The following is a 19,472-nucleotide window of genomic DNA, read 5'->3' as shown; positions in this document are numbered from 1 at the left end:
TTTGTGGAAGTAATGGACATGCTCACCAATTGATCTTTTCGTATTCAGCAAATGTGAAGTATAAGATCGGCATCCAGTGTATGTATCTAGTTTTAGAGCTGTATAACAATGTGTGTCCTAGTTTAAGATGAAAACTCAGAGGTCCTCGGAGTATTTAAGTGGCCTGACACCTTGAAATTAGCACACGTCATATATCAAAAGTTACACAAAATTCGATATAAGTCTCTTCTAATGTATGGCTATTTGACGTCAATTCATACAATCACATGGAGAGAAAATGCTTTAATTCCTGGGTTCCATTGATTATTTATCTTCAGAGACGTTTTTACTTATTTCATATTCAGTTTGGGAAGTCTAGTGGGGCAAGTGTGATGATTTTGATCTACTTTGGTTACGTGGCCATCTTCATTACCAGTGAGATCTCGCATTTTCTTAAAGTTGACAAACGAAACCTTTTGACTTTGTGTATGGAAAAATAGTTTTTGATGTGAATGTGACTTGTTCATAAGATTTATAGCCTCGTTTGCTCTGTATCTTTTAGTACCACTCAGCGTTTCCAACATTATTATGCAGCTGCAGAACTGTCTATAAATCTCAAGATGATGCTTTAGTTTGAGGAAGATTGTAAGGGAATCATGTGGAATGGATTATTGATAGGGAGAGAAATAATAAACTTATACACTGATATTGTTTTGTGGAACAGTTGTATTTTTAAAAAAGTGTGCTATAAGGCAAGTGTGTTTGGGTGTGGCGTTGATCCGTCATGTGTTGAGTGGTCAGCTGCGGAGTCTCGTGGAGACCTCAGCGGTAGTAGTAGGGGTAGGCGGCGTAGGGGTAGGCGGAGTAGGCGTTGACGACGGGGGCGGCACGGTAGGCGGCGGCGGCGTAGGGGTAGCCGTAGTAGCCGTAGGTGGCCGCGTAGGGCGACGCCACATACACTGCCTCGGAGCCCTTCAGGTCCTTCTCCTCAGCGGCGAAGGCCACGGCCACCAGCAGGGCCATCAGGACGGCGCACACCTGCAGGAAACACACCGTGTCACGCCAACTCAGCAGAACAGCTTACCATGTCAAAAAAGTAATGGTGTCCACACATTTGTATCACATACATTTTCCTTAAACCAGTAGTATCTGCGTTCAAATGTAGCTATATATGGGAGCTAGACTAGACTATGCTGTCCAAGATGACAAAGGTTTATCAGATATACGAATAACTTTGTATGCTCCTTAGGGGACTGTACTCAGTCCACAATTATTTAAATTTACTTCAGAAATATTTTCTAAATAATATTTACACCTTACTGCTATATTAAGGATGCTCCTCTCCAGAAATTATATCTAGGGGAAATTGTTGCAATGTCTAGAATCACCGACAATGATAATGGCCGCTGATACAATAACTACAGGAGCTTAAAATACGTAATTTTATGGATGTGTGCATGTAGAAAGACCTAAATTGTTCAATTCAAGAGTCATCAGGGTACCAGTTTTTTCTAATACCTCAGACCAATCACAAACAGTAGAAAGTTTAAGAATGTCATGGAAACAATGAGGGAGTTACTATATTACAAATTAAAACTGTGTTAGATCAGTACTCGAGCCCTCGTATCTGCCATTCAAGATTATTACCCTCTCTATCGAACAAGCGGAGTGTGTAACAGGAAAAGACCGAAAGCTGACTGCTCATCACATCTTCCACAGAAGATCTTGTACTGCACTCTGAGTGAACACGTTTAATGAAGAATGACTTAGCCACAGGAGAGACTCAATTATTTTACTTTTGGCAGTCTGTACGCTACTTTGAGTGTATGTGATAAGTCAAAACATCCTGCAAATTACAAGTATCCTGATCTGAATCCTGGCTTTACCTTTTCAGGTATAGTAAATAAATCCACGAAATTCCGAGAGTTCAGTCAAAACAAAACTGACTATGTTTGGCTTGGCTGAATTGCCTCTATTTTATGGATAAAGTAATATGTAGTGAGAACATGAAGTTTCACACAGTATACGCAATATAGAATTACTGCCAGAACCCTATGGAGCTGTAGCCTGCCAGGGAGGGTGTTAAATACATAACTTTCTTATTCTACAGTGTTTTGTCGGCGTGCTTGTTCCATATTACGTTCTGCTAACAAAAGAAAGTACCACGAGGGTGAATAGAAGTGATGGATCCTTCACCTCTTTACAGGAGAGCTTTTGGAGGTAGCTGAAAAATGAATGTAGCTGAAAAATGAATGACTACCGAAAGATGTTGCATACATGAAAATAAGCATGTCTTATTATGCATTCACAAGGGCGTTCCCCATTACCTACGTATATGTCACACATGGAGTATAGTGTTGAATTTTGACAACTATAGATAATCGGTGATGTGTTTCCTCTCATAACTGAAAATATATAATGAGAAAAAGACGTTGCTGCGTGGCTGTGTTCGCGTTTACGTCTCTGGCTTTCGCTTTTACACAGGAAACTGATCATGAACTAAAGTTACGGCATAATCTTTTTACTCTTCGTAATTAGATTTGCCACCACATATTTCCAGTAACTTTAACTGATACCCGTAAATCTATAGAAGTTTAAAAAAAGAAAAACACGAATATCGATCTTCATACATCTAATGCATGAAACGGAGTCATATTAGATTTATGTAGAAAGATCACCCAAAGCAGTCGAATAGTGAACTCTCACAGTCTCCCTTAGCTTACTGGTACAAACTTCACACAACAGTTGCCTCAGGAAAGCCAAAATTCAGTTTGAGCGTATAAAACAGTAAAATAGACAAACTGCCTACATATGAAAATAATATTAAAACGAACAATCACTGTCCCTGCGGAATTGCTATGGGTTTTATGTTCTTTGTTAGAGTAATATGAAATACGAACGAAAAAGCCATAAGCATTGCCTATACGAACTTGTGTACCAAGTCGATTCTAGGAATTATAGCACTACTGAGATGACTGTGTTCTTACCTAAATAACTTAATGGCAGCTTGCGAACTTCAAGAAAAAGCTGGGACTCTAACCATCCTCAGCCGTAGTGTCACTCATTCAACAGCAGACAACATAACATTCTCAAAAAGAAATTCTTTCTCTCGGCAACAGGGTGTAAAAATCAAAACAATGTGATGAAGTCCATATACCAGTCCGTCCTTACTATAATCTATGAGTTTCAAACTCATTACAGCTCTGTAGTTTTTTTGTTAAGAGGTAATTTCACGAATATATGACGTAAATAGTCGACAAAATCAACTGAGAATTCTTCCATCTGAAATCGTGTTCCTCATAAAATACACTCTGTGATAGCCAATCAACAGCTGGGAAAAGCATGGCAGAAGGACAGTCTGTGTACTCATGTGCGCCTCTATTCTGAGATAAGACAGACAGGAGTCCTAGCATAGACGAGGAAGCCTCACTTCCACTAGTTTCATCGTGTCAGGTACGTTTCGGCGTCTTCCTCACGATACTAAAAATGCTGCTTTTTTATGTAACAGTTTTACTGCCACACCATGGATCTGACTGAAGTCTTCTCTTGACAGAATAATTTACCAGGAAACAGCATCCTGATTAAAAAATGTAAGTACATCTTACTTCTTAAAATCCTTGCGAACTTTTGCATGATAAAGTCTAACAGGTATCAATCAAATAGAAAATGTTTTTCTACAAAAAAATGTTTAAAACCTGAAGATGGCAGCTAAGTCTGTTGGAACCGGTTGCCTTGAATAAAATATAGTTTGTGCGATATTGGTTTCGAATGATTTTGAACAAACAGAAAATCAGTTACAGACGTTTAAAATATTTCAGAAAGTTAGTAGACCTGAGAATGTTTTTGAATGTGGAACTATAATTTAAATCCTAAAAGTTATGATCGTTAACTATACTATTCGATTCACTGCATTGTGATCACAGACAACTGCTAATTTAAACTGTCCTATTTATCCAATGGTTTTCGAACTGAGAAGGATTTCTTTTATCTAAAAAATTTTGATTTGATTTTGTACTTTCAGTGATATAATAAAAAAGAGAGAGAGTCCTCTTGTTTCCTCCACTGGCTCCGAATGAACGTAACAGAAACGAAAAATTTGCGCGGACTAGAGCTGAGATTTATTGTAAAATGGAAATTTTAGTGTGGTGAAAGTTAGCCACCCAGTAATGAAATTTACTGTCGAGGAAACTTCGCGTAAAATGTGTTTTTAGAACAGTAAATCCAATGTGATGTCAATAAGAGTAAGTCCGAAAAGTATCATAATTTTCCTTGAAAGCCCATAATATTAAAATGAACATTATTTTCTGTTAGCCCTTGGATAAGTAATGTTTATGAATAGTGAGTTAACTAGGCAGCTTGTAAGAAGACAATAGTTTGAATTCTCTCAGGCCGTACTAACAGCCCAGTCTGCCTATGAGCATTGTGAGCGTAACGCAAAAAAAGGGAGAGCCCTCCTTTGCAGCAACGTGCCTCTGGTACTGAAGTAGAACAAACCTTTACTTGCATATAGGAATGTCACTGACTGAGTTATGGGTAACTTGCGAAAAGCGTTCCACAAACAAGATATCCCTGAAATTATGTATTTTCCACCGTGAAAAAGTCTCAAAGTACTCATGGCTCTCCACGAATTAAATACGTTATGATTTTCATCGCAGGTGTAATCAATTAAGCTTGCCCGCCGTCCTCTGGAGTACTGATGCGTGGTGTGCGACCCTTACCAGGTGGGATTGACGTAGGACATCGAAAAAGTTCAAAGAAGGGCAAACAACTTAGTATTATCACGAAAAGGGAAGAGTATGGCACCGAAGCTGGGATGGTGATAACTAAAACAAAGGCATTTCTCGTTGCGACAAGATCTTTTCGCTATACTTCAAGCACCAACTTTCTCCTCAAAACGCGAAAATGTTTTGTTGACTCTCACAGACAAAAGAAGAAATAAGCAGCGTAATAAAATAAGAGAAATCAGAAGTTGCAGAGGAAACTTTAACTGTTCCTCTTCGAGGCTGTTCGAGACTGTAAGGCTAGAAACATAATCTGACAGGGGTTTGATGGACGCTCTGCAGGGACTTAAGTGTGAACTGCAGAGCAGTCATGTAGATGTAGATTACCAAGTGATCCTTTATGTAAATAAGTGTAATATAACACGTGTAAATATACGAAGGAATACGGTATCGTTTGAGCACATGACCGCCAGTCAGACATTGAAACCAACTACTGTTTCATGCCCTAGAAGCGCTCTCGTGGAGCTCGATATACCTGCATATGTCTGGAGGGTACATCATCTGCAATTTCACACTGAAAGAGTTACGGAAAAGGAGAACGTACCACGAGTATTGGAGAGCAACAAACCTTTAGTGGTACAAATGACCAGCATTTGTATAGATCAGAAATCAGCGACAGTCTATGGCATACTATAAGCTTTAACAAAAATCTACACATATTCATCTGTAATTCTAAGTATGTTCCACAAAAATACCACAAATTACAATTAAGAACCCACTGTAACTCTCACAGATATGCCTTTCTGGCGTGTTGACAATGCAGTTAATGTCCTTACAACTAAAGGCCGGAAGATGAAGCTGTCAATTCGAAATGAACATTGGCAAAGTGGAAATTCTATTGAGAAGACTCAAGACAGATTCTACTATGGATTTCCACATTAATTGCGCTGTCTCTGTTTTGCCAATAAATCTCCACTATGATTGCTATGACGTAATAAAGTGTTCTTGAGATTAAATGCGTTATCGTTCGATACGAAAAGAATTGGTCTACTTATAGATAGTTTCAACAGTCCGCAGCAAGCAAAGTTCGACCTAGAAGCCCTAGACCAAACGTGACTGTGAGTCGTACAGGTAGGAGTGGTCTGGTGATAGAAAAGTCATTAAAGAAAGGTAAAAGTTACGGTAACGTAGACTGACATCGACAGCTTTGGAAAAGATGTCACTTCATGCCCAAGTGGCCCAATGTAGTTGGATTTACCGTGAGACTTGGTGAACTAAAACTTCTCATGAACCAGGCACCTACTGCGGAAATGGAGAACATACCACGAGTACTAGAAAAGAGCAAACTTTTGGTGCTCTACAAAATTGGCAAGGACAATCAGATAAACGTAGAGCTGAAACGTACGATGGGAAGTCAAGAAATAAACAGTTCCCGCGTTACGGTAGGATACCGTCTCACACGCAAAAATCCCAAAGTAGTGGAGGGTCCGTGCAAGATTAGAATATTACAGTTTTCAACGGTTCTGAGCAAGCAGAGTTAGACCTAGAGTATGCGGGTTACAAAGGAGCGGCCTGTGGCACTTGGTCACGTGGTACTTACGAAAGCCTTCATGGTGTCGGCGGAGGTGGTTGGAGACGAGCTGCGGCCAGAGAGCAGAGGAACCTCGGAACTCGAGTGATGCCCAGCGGTGGCCAGTGGTCCCTTATATACGGCGCGGTCGGCCCCCGTCCTTGGCGGCTTCTGCCCTGGGCTGCCCACGGGTTCGCCGACCGGCTCCGCCTTTTGCCGGCCTTTCGGCTGCCGCTGCTAAGCTTACACACTACTTAATCTAACTTAAACTAACTTACGCCAAGGACAACACACACACCCATCCCCGAGGGAGGACTCGAACCTCCGACGGGGGGAGCCCCGCGGACCCTGGCCACAGACCGTGCGGCTGTCCAGCGCGGAAAAAAGTCTGTTAACAGTGCTATTAAACTTTCCTCTATATATAGTCAGTATCTCAGTGCAGCGAGAAAATATTTTATTTGGTGTGACTTTAGCTATCAGAGTTAACTTACAGTTTCTCGAAAGTGAGGCTGTTAGGTTATGTATAATTTCTATGTGTTTTGGTGAAAACTAGATATCAGTTTGAGATGGAACAACAACAATCAAATGCGCAGGCTTTAGAAGAAGCAGGCAAGGCAGATCCAACTGCGTGTGACCCAGAGATAGAAACTTTAAGACAGTTAAGGTTACTTTCCGCCAGACAGTCCGAAATGCCCACCAAGGAAGACTTTGTCAGTATACCCAGTAAGGAAGACTTAGCAAATTTACCCTCTGAGCAGGATTTTATTGTCTAACAGTGCGAAGTATCTGGGATTGCACGGCAACAGGCGAATCTTGCTACTAGAGTTACAGAATTAGTAACTGAAATCACAGAACTAAAAAAGTGACAGGAACAGTTTCCACAACAAGGACTGAAAACTCGGCTTGAAACTACCACTCCTCCTATTGCGGACTAAGTTGTGTAGGCATCCAACATTAATTCAGGCCATCAGAAAAGGTTACCGGAAAAGTCTGACTAACGTAAGCGATACTTTTCCTCAGAGATAAATACTTAGTCTGAGACAAGTGAAGTGGAAGTTAAACAAAATGTAGATGGAAAGATTAAGTTGGTGGTTGCAATCTTACTTGGCTCTAATATATCATGCGATTCAAAAGTTCAGGAGGAGCTACATAGGATTAAGCGATAGAGAGATTCGAATCTCGAACAATGGAAAACTCTGATGACTTGCCAAGTAGAGAAGGTGTTTGAAGAAGTAGAACAAGTGCGATAGCAATACAGCATAGTAATACATTGTACGTGATTCAGTACAGCCACAAACCTCGAGCACTGAATCGTATTGTGGAAATGAAGATCCATTTCAAATAGAGCCGAGAAACAACATGAATTCAAATCCTGAGGTGATTCCCGCCACATAAGACTACGCTTAGACAGTTCCGACGTTAATAACTGATAAATGTTTTAGTTATTGAAGGTTTAATAGTAGACTACATCCTCAGTGAGGACTTTTCTCTTGAAAATGGGACATAAAGTTCGACTTTTCAGAGGGTCATATCTCATGCCAGATCAACAGAGTGGTAAGCTGATTAGAGCTTACTAAGCAAGAAATGGAATGTAGTCGAATTAAGTCAGGTGATTCCGACGTTAATAACTGATAAATGTTTTAGTTATTGAAGGTTTAGTAGTAGACTACATCCTCAGTGAGGACTTTTCTCTTGAAAATGGGACATAAAGTTCGACTTTCCAGAGGGTCATATCTCATACCAGATCAACAGAGTGGTAACCTGATTAGAGCTTACTAAGCAAGAAGTGGAATGTAGTCGAATTAAGTCGGGTGATGCTGAGGGAATTAGATTAGGAAATGAGACACTTAAATTAGTAAAGGAGTTTTGCTATTTGGGGAGCAAAATAACTGATGATGGTCCAAGTAGAGAGGATTTAAAATGTAGACTGGCAATGGCAAGGAAAGCGTTTCTGAAGAAGAAAAATTTGTTAACATCGAGTATAGATTTCAGTGTCAGGAAGTCGTTTCTGAAAGTATTTGTATGGAGTGTAGCCATGTATGGGAGTGAAACATGGACAATAACTAGTTTGGACAAGAAGAGAATAGAAGCTTTCGAAATGTGGTGCTACAGAAGAATGCTGAAGATAAGTTGGGTAGATCACATAACTAATGAGGAGGTATTGAATAGGATTGGGGAGAAGAGAAGTTTGTGGCACAACTTGACTAGAAGAAGGGATCGGTTGGTAGGACATGTCCTGAGGCATCAAGGGATCACAAATTCAGCATTGGAGGGCAGCGTGGAGGATAAAAATCGTAGATGGAGGCCAAGAGATGAATACACTAAGCAGATTCAGAAGGATGTAGGTTGCAGTAGGTACTGGGAGATGAAGGAGCTTGCACAGGATAGATTAGCATGGAGAGCTGCATCAAACCAGTCTCAGGATTGAAGACCACAACAACAAAGCAAGAAAGGAGTCGTGGAAAATATTGCAGGCAGAATCAGCTATGTGTTATTCATGAGAAACGCCATTACATGCATAATTTACTGTCTGGAAAATTTGTGTGCTTCTACACTACACAGAAGTTCAGTAAACATTATGAGAAGCCCAGCACCTTGACCTTTACAATAGCAGCAATTGACAGACATCGTATTGCAACATTCGGATGTTTTTGAGGAACGGCCAGGAATCATTAAAGGATATATACATACCTTTTAGATGTGTTTCCTCACCAAACGTTTACCACATCTTTTATGTAGCTCCCTGGTCACTATGATAGACTCTTGAAGACGAAATTTAGAGGATGTTGAGATGGGATTTGATAGAGACATCCACCAGTCCATATTGTATCTCCTTTCTGTAGTGCCTAGATCAGGTGATTATTGTACCAGTTTGGAAACGCCTGGAGAATGTGGGTGCGTTAATACTAAAGTTACAAGGGGTAAAATACTCAACAAACATCGATCTCTGACATTCATATTGGCAAGGACCAATAAAACCAGAGCCAAGGAAATATACTGCCTACATTTATACTGAAAGGTCATGTTAGTTCAGGGCTCTTCCCTATGGGTTGAGCATTACCTCAAGAGTTTAATGTAGGCATTAGACACAGTGCTGAGACCAGTACTTAGGAGTCAACTAACTTCAGTTGTGGATGACCTTCTATTGGCAACAACGGCATTGGAGGAACAAATTACCCTACTTCCACAAGTGCTAGACATTTAAGCAAACTGGGGTTACAGCTAATCATAAGAAGTCACATTTTTGTCTAATGCAAATCAAGTTTTTTGGTCATCTCACCAACAATTAAGGGAAGTGGGATTACAGATAATCATAAAAAGTCACATTTTCTCAAATATGAATCAAGTCTCTTGGTCAACTCATCAATTTGGAAGGTATTCTATCTCATAGTGGCAAGATACGAGCGATTAATAATTTTGAAGTTCCAGGAACTAAAGAAGAATCGCTTTGAGATCAGTCTATGAATCCCAGAACTTTGCTTTGATTGTTGAGGAAAGATGTACTTTGGCAGTGGACACCAGAATGTCAGAAATCGTTTGAAGCAATTAAGACATTGCCAGTATGCTCACAAATTTTATGTCATCCTCATATGTCTTCAGAGTATGGACTTATGACTGAACCCTCAGCTGTAGGTTTTTGTGCATCCTTTGCAAGTCGGATTTTACCAGACTGTGAAAGGTCTTATACTACTACAGAGCTGGAAGTACTAGCCATGGTATGGGCATTTCAGAAATTTTATTACTATTTGTATGGGAAGGGCAACGCCCTTGTCACAATGGTTGCACCGGATCCCGTGAGATCACCGAAGTTAAGCGCTGTGGGGCGTGGTCGGCACTTGGATGGGTGACCATGCAGGCCGCCATGCGCTGTTGCCATTTTTCGGGGCGCACTCAACCTCGTGAGGCCAATTGAGGACCTACTCGGCCGAAGAGTAGCGGCTTCGGTCAAGAATACCATCATAACGACCGGGAGAACGGTGTGCTGACCCCACGCCCCTCCTATTGCATTCTCCACTGAGGATGACACGGCGGTCGGATGGTCCCGGTAGGCCACACGCGGCCTGAAGACGGAGTGCTTTTATTTGTATGGGAAAGAAAACAATAGTTTACTAGTGGCGCAATACCTAGTAGACTTGTAGTTACAGATTTGCCAATGGTGTTTGTCGCTAGCTGTCACTTGCATGAGTTAAGATTGCTTTATGCCTTTCCACAGAGTCCCCTCTGTCGTCCCTTCCGATCCTTCACATCATCTCTTGGTCATCACAAGGGTTAATGATGTAAATTGATTTCCACCCTTCTAACCGTGATTCTTAATTTTCCTCTAAAATGTTTATTGCTATTTTATGTTTCTACAGTTGTTTCTGGGACTGAATTTGTTAATTATTCTGTCTCGACATTTAATGCAAGATCCCAACTCTACGAAAATCATGCCACTTGGTGCTATGTTATAGCTAGTTTTGTAACTAGAGTATGTGGTGCGGGTCAACTGAGTACCGTTATGACGATGGATACCCTTTCACACAATACTGTAAGTTAATTTCTTTCCCCTGGTGTGTAAACTTGGTTTCTAATGAATTCAAGTATGTTCAGCCTTAAAATTTCATCTATAAATTGTGCTTTCATGGTGACTGATGTTTTTGTCAGATATTGTCATGCTAGGCCGTGCTCGAAACGTCTAAAGTTTGAACAAGTAATGGACTCTTTTTTAATAGCGGCCGCAGAGCGTAAAAAGGACCTACTCAGTATCCAGAAGCCCCTGTGTAATACATAATTGACCACTGGATATGGCAAGCAGCAGACTCGCCAACATAAAACGAGGAGGGGAGTGCTGTGTTGTCGGCAGAGAAGCAGCAACAGTAGACTGGGTCGGTAAGGAAAGCTCAGTGACATCGAATGTGGTCCAGTCACTGGCCGTCAACTCAGCAACAAATCCATCAGGGACATTACAACCCTTCTGGATCTGCCCAGGTCGACTGATGGTGGTGTGATTGTGCAGTGAAAATCCAAAGGAACAACCACAACTAAACCAAGACCAGACACACCTTATGTACTGAGTGATAGAGACCATCGAGCAATGCGGATGGGGGTTGTAAGAAATGGCATGAAATCGACATAAGAATCACTCGTAGAGTTCCAAAGTGTTATCAGCAGTCCTGCTGAGAAAGTGACTGTTCGCAAAGAGTAAGAAAGAATGGCGTCCAATGGTTGAGAAGTTCCCCGTAAACCACACATTTTTGTAGTCAATGTTAAGTGACGCCTGACATGGTCCAAATACTGACGCCACTCGATGGTGGATGACGGGGAACGAGTGATTTGGAGTGATGAGTCACGCCGTGCCCTCTGACAATCTGACGGAAGGGTCTGGGTTTGGCGATTGTCTGGAGAGCGTTATCTGCCGTCCTGTGCAGTGCAAACAGTGAAGTATGGAGAAGGTGATGATATGGTATGAGGGTGGTTTGTACGTAGACCTCTTATTGCAGCAATTGTGAGGTAACTGTTTGTGGGCAATAACGTTCCTGAAATGGACTGACCTGCTCGGAGTCCTGAGCTAAACCAAATGGAACGTCTGTGAAATGAGTTTGAATTTCGACAACTCTCCAGAATCCCAGCGTCAGACATCGTTACTTACCCTGATTTCGGTTTCTTTTAGGAAGAATTAGCTGCCATTCCTCCAGACATTCGCACACTCCAACGGAGTCAACCCACCATAAAGGAGATGATGATGATGTTTAGTTTGTGGGGCGCTCAACTGCGCGGTTATCAGCGCCCATACAAAGTCCCAACCTTTGCTCATCATTTTCATGAATGATGAGGACAACACAATCACCCAGTCATCTCGAGGCAGGTGAAAATCCCTGACCCTTCTGGGAATCTAACCTGGCAGCCCGTGCTTGGGAAGCGAGAACACGACCGTGAAACTACGGGCTGTGGACCCCATAGAGGAGAAGGTGGACACACCTCATATTAATGTCCAGTGATAGGTGCCTGGACAGTTCTAATCAGATGGTGTACAACCTCCGTCTCAATATAATAGGTGTATGTGTTTTGCCATTTGATATATGTGAGTGGACCGGGTAATCTAGGCCGAAAGTGAAACCTGAATCTCCAAGCCGAGAGCTCTCACATGAGGAATCTGACCCTGCGTCATGTCGAGGATGTACTAAGTCCAAAATGACAATAGTATTGCAGCAGTTGTAGATTTTTAAGAATATGTCTCCTTCCCTTCGGTGTGATATTTGTTCTGTACTGAAAATAAATCTGTGACAAACTGAACCTAAATATTACTCTAATTAATGATTGTTTAATGTTACAGTGACTGCTACATATAATGCATACTCAGGAGCTCAATGTAAAAGAGAAAGATCAGAAAAAGAGTCACTTGTCGCTTGTAAGGTGTGTATGGAGTATCGGAAAAACATTTACAAATATTGGGGCCAAATTCTTCAGACCAATGCAGGAAAACTGTATATGTTAGGTGTTCTTTAAGGATGTCGAGAAAAGAACGGAACAGTTGCAGTCAAGATATTGTTCCGGTACCAAGTACCATTTAGAATGGTTGCAGGTGGACAAATTACACGACTACCCCATTTTATGTCTATTTCATCGGTTCCTCGATACTCATGCACGTATCACATATCAAATCGCTGTCATCTGATGATAGTCGCAATATGAAATGTAACTTAGCTAGTAGCCCAGCTGTTACAATTCATAAACCAAACATTTCTCAAACTTCTTCTCCATCGTAATTCCGGAATCTGGAAGATGGTCATTCATCTCCAGGCACAGTTCAGTTTCATGTTACATTTAAGGAAAGAAACAAACCGTGCACTTTCTCTTATTAATTTTGCAATTTTTCCGAAAAAAATTAACACAGTCATTTAACTCTGTCCAAAAAATGAAATATGTCCATTGGCTGACAAAAAACTGCTGCATCCAGAAATGATCAGACGTTGTAACTACGTACACGTACACACTATCGGCGAGTATGTAACTGACTAAAATTAAAATTCTCTGTGGTAAATTGAAAGAACACCAAAGTGCGTTAGTGTTGTTCATGTTTAGTGTTGTTTATGTTTTGTTTTGTTACAAGGCGTGATAGGGCATATAACAGGCGTGAACAACGTCAGCTATCGAGAGATTACTATGAAAAACGAAGGGATGCGTCGTACGCGTGCCAGATTGCGTTATCGGCGCACGACAGAGTTTGAGTGACCTCATTGTGGGTCTCCATTTGGTTGGCTGCTCGAATCGTGCAATACCCAGATATTTGGACCATTTGGATGTGACACTAACCCAATTTTGTTCTGCATGGGAAAGTGATGCTAGGCATAATCGTTGCCAAGTATCTGGTCGACTACATCTGACTTCCACAAGGAAGACCACCGAACTCTATACCAAGCATAAAGCCGCCCCATGAAATACTCACTTTGCATCAAAGAACATTCTGTGTAATCCCGCACAACTGGTCGGAGGCTAGCAGCAACTGGATTATGGAATTATAGACCCAATGCAAAGGCTGCTCTCAACACACAATGCAAACGATTGCTGTGACCAGGAAGCGTGGGCTGCTGATCAATGGCATCACATTTTTAGCAATGAACTACGGTTCTACACTACCCTGGATGAGCACCATTGGACATTACGGTGATCAGGGGAGAGGCACAGTGGTGCTACAGGGGGCCTCATGGTGTGGGGAACCGCCTGTTTGACCTTAAATCACAGCTCTTAGTGACTGAGGGAACTCTGAGTCTTCATGTGTTACCTCTTGTGTGACAATATTGTGGTGACAATTTCCAACAAAACAATACTTGTCCATAAGTGACATACGTCGCTATTGAGTTACTCATGTAATGAAGCCCTCCACAGTGGTACTCTTCCAGATAGGCTTAAATATGCTATTGTCAAACCATTACACAAAAAAGGAGACAAATCATCAGTGGAAAACTTCCATCCCATTTCATTATTGGCAGTATTTTCAAAAGTGTTTCAAACGGTTATGTAGAATAGGCTTTATAAACACTTAGTACAGAAAAATATTCTCATTCGTAATCAGTTTGGATTTAGGAAAGGACTGTAAACTGATCAAACTATATTCACTTTTACAGATGATAAATCAAAAGTTATTACCACTTGGAATATTCTGTGATCTGGCTAAAGCTTTCGACTGTGTTAAGCATATTAGCCTCATACAAAAGTTAAAATATTATTATGGGATAACATGAGTAGCAGACTCATGGTTCTCATCCTATCTCTTTAATAAAAAACAGTATGTGTTTGTATCAGGCTTGCCACATAGCAATAGTTATTCAAAATATGAAGCCATCAGACAAGGGGTGCCCCAGAGCTCTATTTTAGGTCCCTTGATGTTCCTATTATATATTAATGACCTTCCATATGCAGTGTCACAAAGTGCAAATTTTATCTTATTTACAGATGATACAAGTATTGGTATAAAAAAGAGTACCTGTGATCTAACTGAGCAATCAGCTAATGAAATATTTGTATTAATGGGTGGTTTACAGCAAACGGATTGTCACTGAATTTTGACAATACCCAGCACATACAGTTAAGTACCTCACAAGGAATACCTGACCCTATGAGTATAATGTATTCAAACATGAAATTAAATCTGTGGACAGTGTCAAATTTTTAGGGCTACAAATTGACCCCTACCTAAATTGGAAAACCAACACTCTAAAACTTAATGAAACGCCTTAGTTCAGCTACATTTGCAGTACGCATGACAGCAGAAATACGTGATTTAAAAATGGAGAAGTTAGTTTATTCGGCCTACTTCCATTCACTAATGAGTTATGGAACCATCTTTTGGGGAAAATCTTCTCGAGAACATTGTCAAAATTCAGAAACGAGTCATTGGAATTATATCTGGTGTCAGTCCCAGATCATCATGCAGATACATCTTTAAGAAACTTGGTATTGTAACTGCTACTTCTCTGTACATATACTCACTGATGTCCTTTGTCATTTCCAACATTTCTCTTTTTACACAAAATAGTGCAAAACATGATTATAGTACCAGAAGCAAAAACAATCTGTATAAGGACTATGGAAGCTTAACATTAGTACAAAAAGGAGTCAAGTACATGCGTTTCTCAATTAGTGATGATCTTTCATTCTTCATTACTCGTGCCCTGCCATGTTTCTCTTTCTCCTCCTCCTCGCTCTTCTCTTCTGTCAAATCCATTACCTCCAGTACATTGTTAACATTTGCAGCCATTCTTCCTCAGAGGTTACTTCAGTGCTGCTTGTGTTGTGGATCAGAAAAAAACTATCAATCGTCTTTTATGAGGCGAGTAATAATCGTATCTGCAGCTACTAATGAATCATTTCACGTACTATGACAAATTGCTCTAATAACTAAAAAAATGGCTCTGAACACTATAGGACTTAACATCTGAGGTCATCAGTCCCCTAGACTTAGAACTACTTAAACCTAACTAACCTAAGGACATCACACACATCCATGCCTGCGGCAGGATTCGAACCTGCGACCGTAGTGGTCTCGCGGTTCCAGACTGTAGCACGTAGAACCGCACGGCCACTCCAGCCGGCGACACTCTAATAACTGAGGTAGTGTGATACCTATCTTATGAAAGAGTGACTAACTCTTATTTAATTGTTGATCAGCATAGATTTATGGACGTTGGTGAAAGTTCTGCAGGTTATTTTGTATTTAGAGAACTCAGTGCGTAGTAAGTGACATGGAAAAATTGGCAACAAGAGCCAGATGTGTCCAAATGAGGAGAGTGTGTATAAAACAGCGGCAAAACATGAAAGTATCAACAATATGATATCATTTTCGCAGTTTTGCCTCTAGAGAGGTGCACAAATTGTTTGTCTGTGGGACATTTTTTGGACTGAGCGAAAGTTGAGAATATAAGACAACTTGATTAATTTAATAGAATGACTTGACTGAGTGGATACTACCCAAAGCAGGCATAATTTATAGGTTTATGGAAGTAATGGACAAGCTCACCAATTGCTCTTTTCGTATTCACCAAATGTGAAGTATAAGTGGATGAATCTAGTTTTAGAGCTGTAAAACAACTGGTGTCCCAGTTTAAGATGAAAACTGAGAGGTCCCATAATATTTAAGTGGCCTGACACCTTGAAATTAGCACACGTCATATATCAAAAGTTACACAAAATTCGATATAAGTCTCTTCTAATGTATGGCTATTTCACATCAATTCATACAATCACATGGAGAGAAAATACTTTAATTCCTGGGTTCCATTGATTATTTATCTTCAGAGACGTTTCTAGTTATTTAATAATCAACATGGGAAGTCTAGTGTTCAAGTGTGATGATTTTGATCTACTTTGGTTACATGGCCATCTTCATTACCAGTGAGATCTCGCATTTTTGTAAATGTTGACAAACGAAACCTTTTGACTTTGTGTATGGAAAAATAGTTTTTGATGTGAATGTGACTTGTTTAAAAGATTTATACCCTCGTTTGCTCTGTATCTTTTAGTACCACTCAGCGTTTCCAACATTATTACGCAGCTGGGGAACTATCCATAAATCTCAAGATGCTGCTTTAGTTTGGGGAAGACTGTAAGGGAATCATGTGGAATGGATTATTGATAGGGAGAGAAATAATAAACTTATACACTGATATTGTTTTGTGAAACAGTTGTATTTTTAAAAAAGTGTGCTATAAGGCAAGTGTGTTTGGGTGTGGCGTTGATCCGTCATGTGTTGAGTGGTCAGCTGCGGAGTCTCGCGGAGACCTCAGCGGTAGTAGTAGGGGTAGGCGGCGTAGGGGTAGGCGGAGTAGGCGCTGACGACGGGGGCGGCACGGTAGGCGGCGGCGTAGGGGTAGCCGTAGTAGCCGTAGGTGGCCGCGTAGGGCGACGCCACATACACTGCCTCGGAGCCCTTCAGGTCCTTCTCCTCAGCGGCGAAGGCCACGGCCACCAGCAGGGCCATCAGGACGGCGCACACCTGCAGGAAACACACCGTGTCACGCCAACTCAGCAGAACAGCTTACCATGTCAAAAAAGTAATGGTGTCCACACATTTGTATCACATACATTTTCCTTAAACCAGTAGTATCTGCGTTCAAATGTAGCTATATCTGGGAGCTAGACTAGACTATGCTGTTCAAGATAACAAAGGTTTATCAGATATACGAATAACTCTGTATGTTCCTCAGGGGACTGCACTTGGTCCACAATTATATAAATTTACTTAAGAAATATTTTCTAAACCGTATTTACACATTACTGCAATATTAAGGATGCTTCTCTCCAGAAATTATACCTAGGAGAAATTGTTGCAATGTCTAGAATCACTGACAATGATAATGGCGGGTGATACAATAACTACAGGTGCTCAAATACGTAATTTTATGGACGTGTGCATGTAGAAAGACCTAAATTGTTCAATTAAAGAGTCATCAGGATACCAGTTTTTTCTAATACCTCAGATCAATCACAATCAGTAGAAAATGTAAGAATGTCATGGAAACAATGAGTGTTACAAATTAAAACTGTGTTAGGTCAGTACTCGAGCCCTCGTATCTGCCCTTCAAGATTATTACCCTCTATCGGACAAGCGGAATATGTGACAGGAAAAGACTGAAAGCTAACACGAAAATGTTTTGTTGACTCCCACAAACAAAGGAAGAAATAAGCAGAGTAATAAAATAAGAGAAATCAGAAGTCGCAGAGGAAACTTTAACTATTCCTCTTCGAGGCTGTTCGAGACTGGAAGGCTAGAAACATAATCTGACAGGGGTTTGATAAACGCTCTGCTAAAACAATTAAGTGTGAACTGCAGAGCAGCCAGATGTAGATTTACCAATTGATCCTCTTTGTTAATAAGTGTAATATAACACGTGTAAATATACGAAGGAATACGGTATCGTCTGAGCACACAACCGCCAGTCAGACATTGAAATCAACTACTGTTTCATGCCCTAGAAGCGCTCTCGTGGAGTTCGATGTACCTGCATATGTCTGGAGGGTACATCATCTACAATTTCACACTGAACGAGTTGCGGAAAAGGAGAACTCAGCACGAGTACTGGAATGGAACAAACTTTTAGTGGTGCAAAGGACCAGCATTTCTATAGGACAGAAATCAGCGACAGTCTATGGCATACTATAAGCTTTAACAAAAATCTCCACATATTCATCTCTAATTCTAGGTGTGTTCCGTAAAAATACCACAAATTACAATTAAGAACCCACTGTAACTCTCACAGATATGTCTTTCTGGCGTGTTGACAATGCAGCTAATGTCCTTACGACTAAAGGCTGGAAGATAATGCTGTCAATTCGAAATGAACATTGGCAAAGTGGAAATTCTATTGAGAAGACTCAAGACCTACTATGGATTTCTACATTAATTGCGCTGTCTCTCTTTTGCCAATAATTCTCCACTATGATTGCTATGATGTAATAAAGTGCTCTTGAGATTAAATGCGTTACCGTTCGATACGAAAGGAATTGGTCTACGCATCGATAGTTTCAACAGTCCGCAGCAAGCAAAGTTCGACCTAGAAGCCCTAGACCAAACGTGACTGTGAGTCTTACAGGTAGGAGTGGTCTGGTGGTAGAAAACTCATTAAAGAAAGGTAAAAGTTACGGTAACGTAGACTGACATGTCACTTCATGCCCAAGAGGCCCAATGTAGTTGGATTTACCGTGAGACTTGGTGAACTAAAACTTCTCATGAACCAGGCACCTACTGCGGAAATGGAGAACATACCACGAGTACTAGAAAAGAGCGACTTTTGGTGCTCTACAAAACTGACAAGGACAATCAGACAAACGTAGAGCTGAAACGTACGATGGGAAGTTAAGAAATAAACAGTTCCCGCATTACGGTAAGATACCGTCTCACACGCAAAAAACCCAAAGTAGTGGAGGGCCCGTGCAAGATAAGAGTATTACTGTTTTCAACGGTTCTGAGCAAGCAGAGTTAGACCTAGATTATGCGGGTTACGGTTAGGAGCGGCCTGTGCCACTTGGGCACGTGGTACTTACGAAAGCCTTCATGGTGTCGGCGGAGGTGGTTGGAGACGAGCTGCGGCCAGAGAGCAGAGGAACCTCGGAAGTCGAGTGATGCCCCAGCGGTGGCCAGTGGTCCCTTATATACGGAGCGGTCGGCCCCCGTCCTTGGCGGCTTCTGCCCTGGACTGCCCACGGGTTCGCCGACCGGCTCCGCT

The 19,472-nt window shown here is 41.1% G+C and overlaps 2 protein-coding genes across 3 annotated transcripts; both read right to left on the bottom strand.

The window, feature by feature from the left end:
* Positions 1–687: 687 nt before the first annotated feature.
* Positions 688–15,508, bottom strand: LOC126474233 (uncharacterized). Its single transcript, XM_050101697.1, has 3 exons — positions 15,416–15,508; positions 6,301–6,507; positions 688–1,017 (listed from the first exon to the last, which is right to left on the bottom strand). Exons 1-3 carry the CDS (start codon positions 15,506–15,508, stop codon positions 802–804), a joined length of 516 nt encoding a protein of 171 aa, XP_049957654.1. The 3' UTR covers positions 688–801.
* Positions 688–19,447, bottom strand: LOC126475124 (cuticle protein 4.9-like). Of its 2 annotated transcripts, XM_050102724.1 has the most exons (3): positions 19,291–19,447; positions 17,029–17,242; positions 688–800 (listed from the first exon to the last, which is right to left on the bottom strand). In XM_050102724.1, the coding sequence occupies exons 1-2, from the start codon at positions 19,300–19,302 to the stop codon at positions 17,030–17,032; spliced, it is 225 nt and encodes a 74-aa protein (XP_049958681.1). In that variant the 5' UTR covers positions 19,303–19,447; the 3' UTR covers positions 688–800; position 17,029. The 2 variants fall into 2 exon arrangements, with proteins under 2 accessions (XP_049958681.1, XP_049958680.1); XM_050102723.1 differs by lacking the exon at positions 688–800 and having other exon boundaries at positions 16,916–17,242.
* Between the last annotated feature and the right edge of the window lie 25 nt (positions 19,448–19,472).

Source organism: Schistocerca serialis, chromosome 4 (genome assembly GCF_023864345.2).
Source record: "Schistocerca serialis cubense isolate TAMUIC-IGC-003099 chromosome 4, iqSchSeri2.2, whole genome shotgun sequence".
In the NCBI taxonomy this organism is placed as follows: domain Eukaryota; kingdom Metazoa; phylum Arthropoda; class Insecta; order Orthoptera; family Acrididae; genus Schistocerca; species Schistocerca serialis.
The sequence above is the reverse complement of the archived record's forward strand: the minus strand, read 5'-3'. Positions and strand labels throughout refer to the sequence as shown.

Coding starts and splice junctions, on each gene's coding strand:
- LOC126474233 (XM_050101697.1), bottom strand. CDS start 15,508: ATGGCTGCAAATGTTAACAATGTACTGGAGGTAATGGATTTGACAGAA. Junction 6,508..15,415: donor AGAAACATGGCAGGGCACGA/GTAATGAAGAAT, acceptor GTGTAAGCTTAG/CAGCGGCAGCCGAAAGGCCG. Junction 1,018..6,300: donor CCGACACCATGAAGGCTTTC/GTAAGTACCACG, acceptor TGTTTCCTGCAG/GTGTGCGCCGTCCTGATGGC.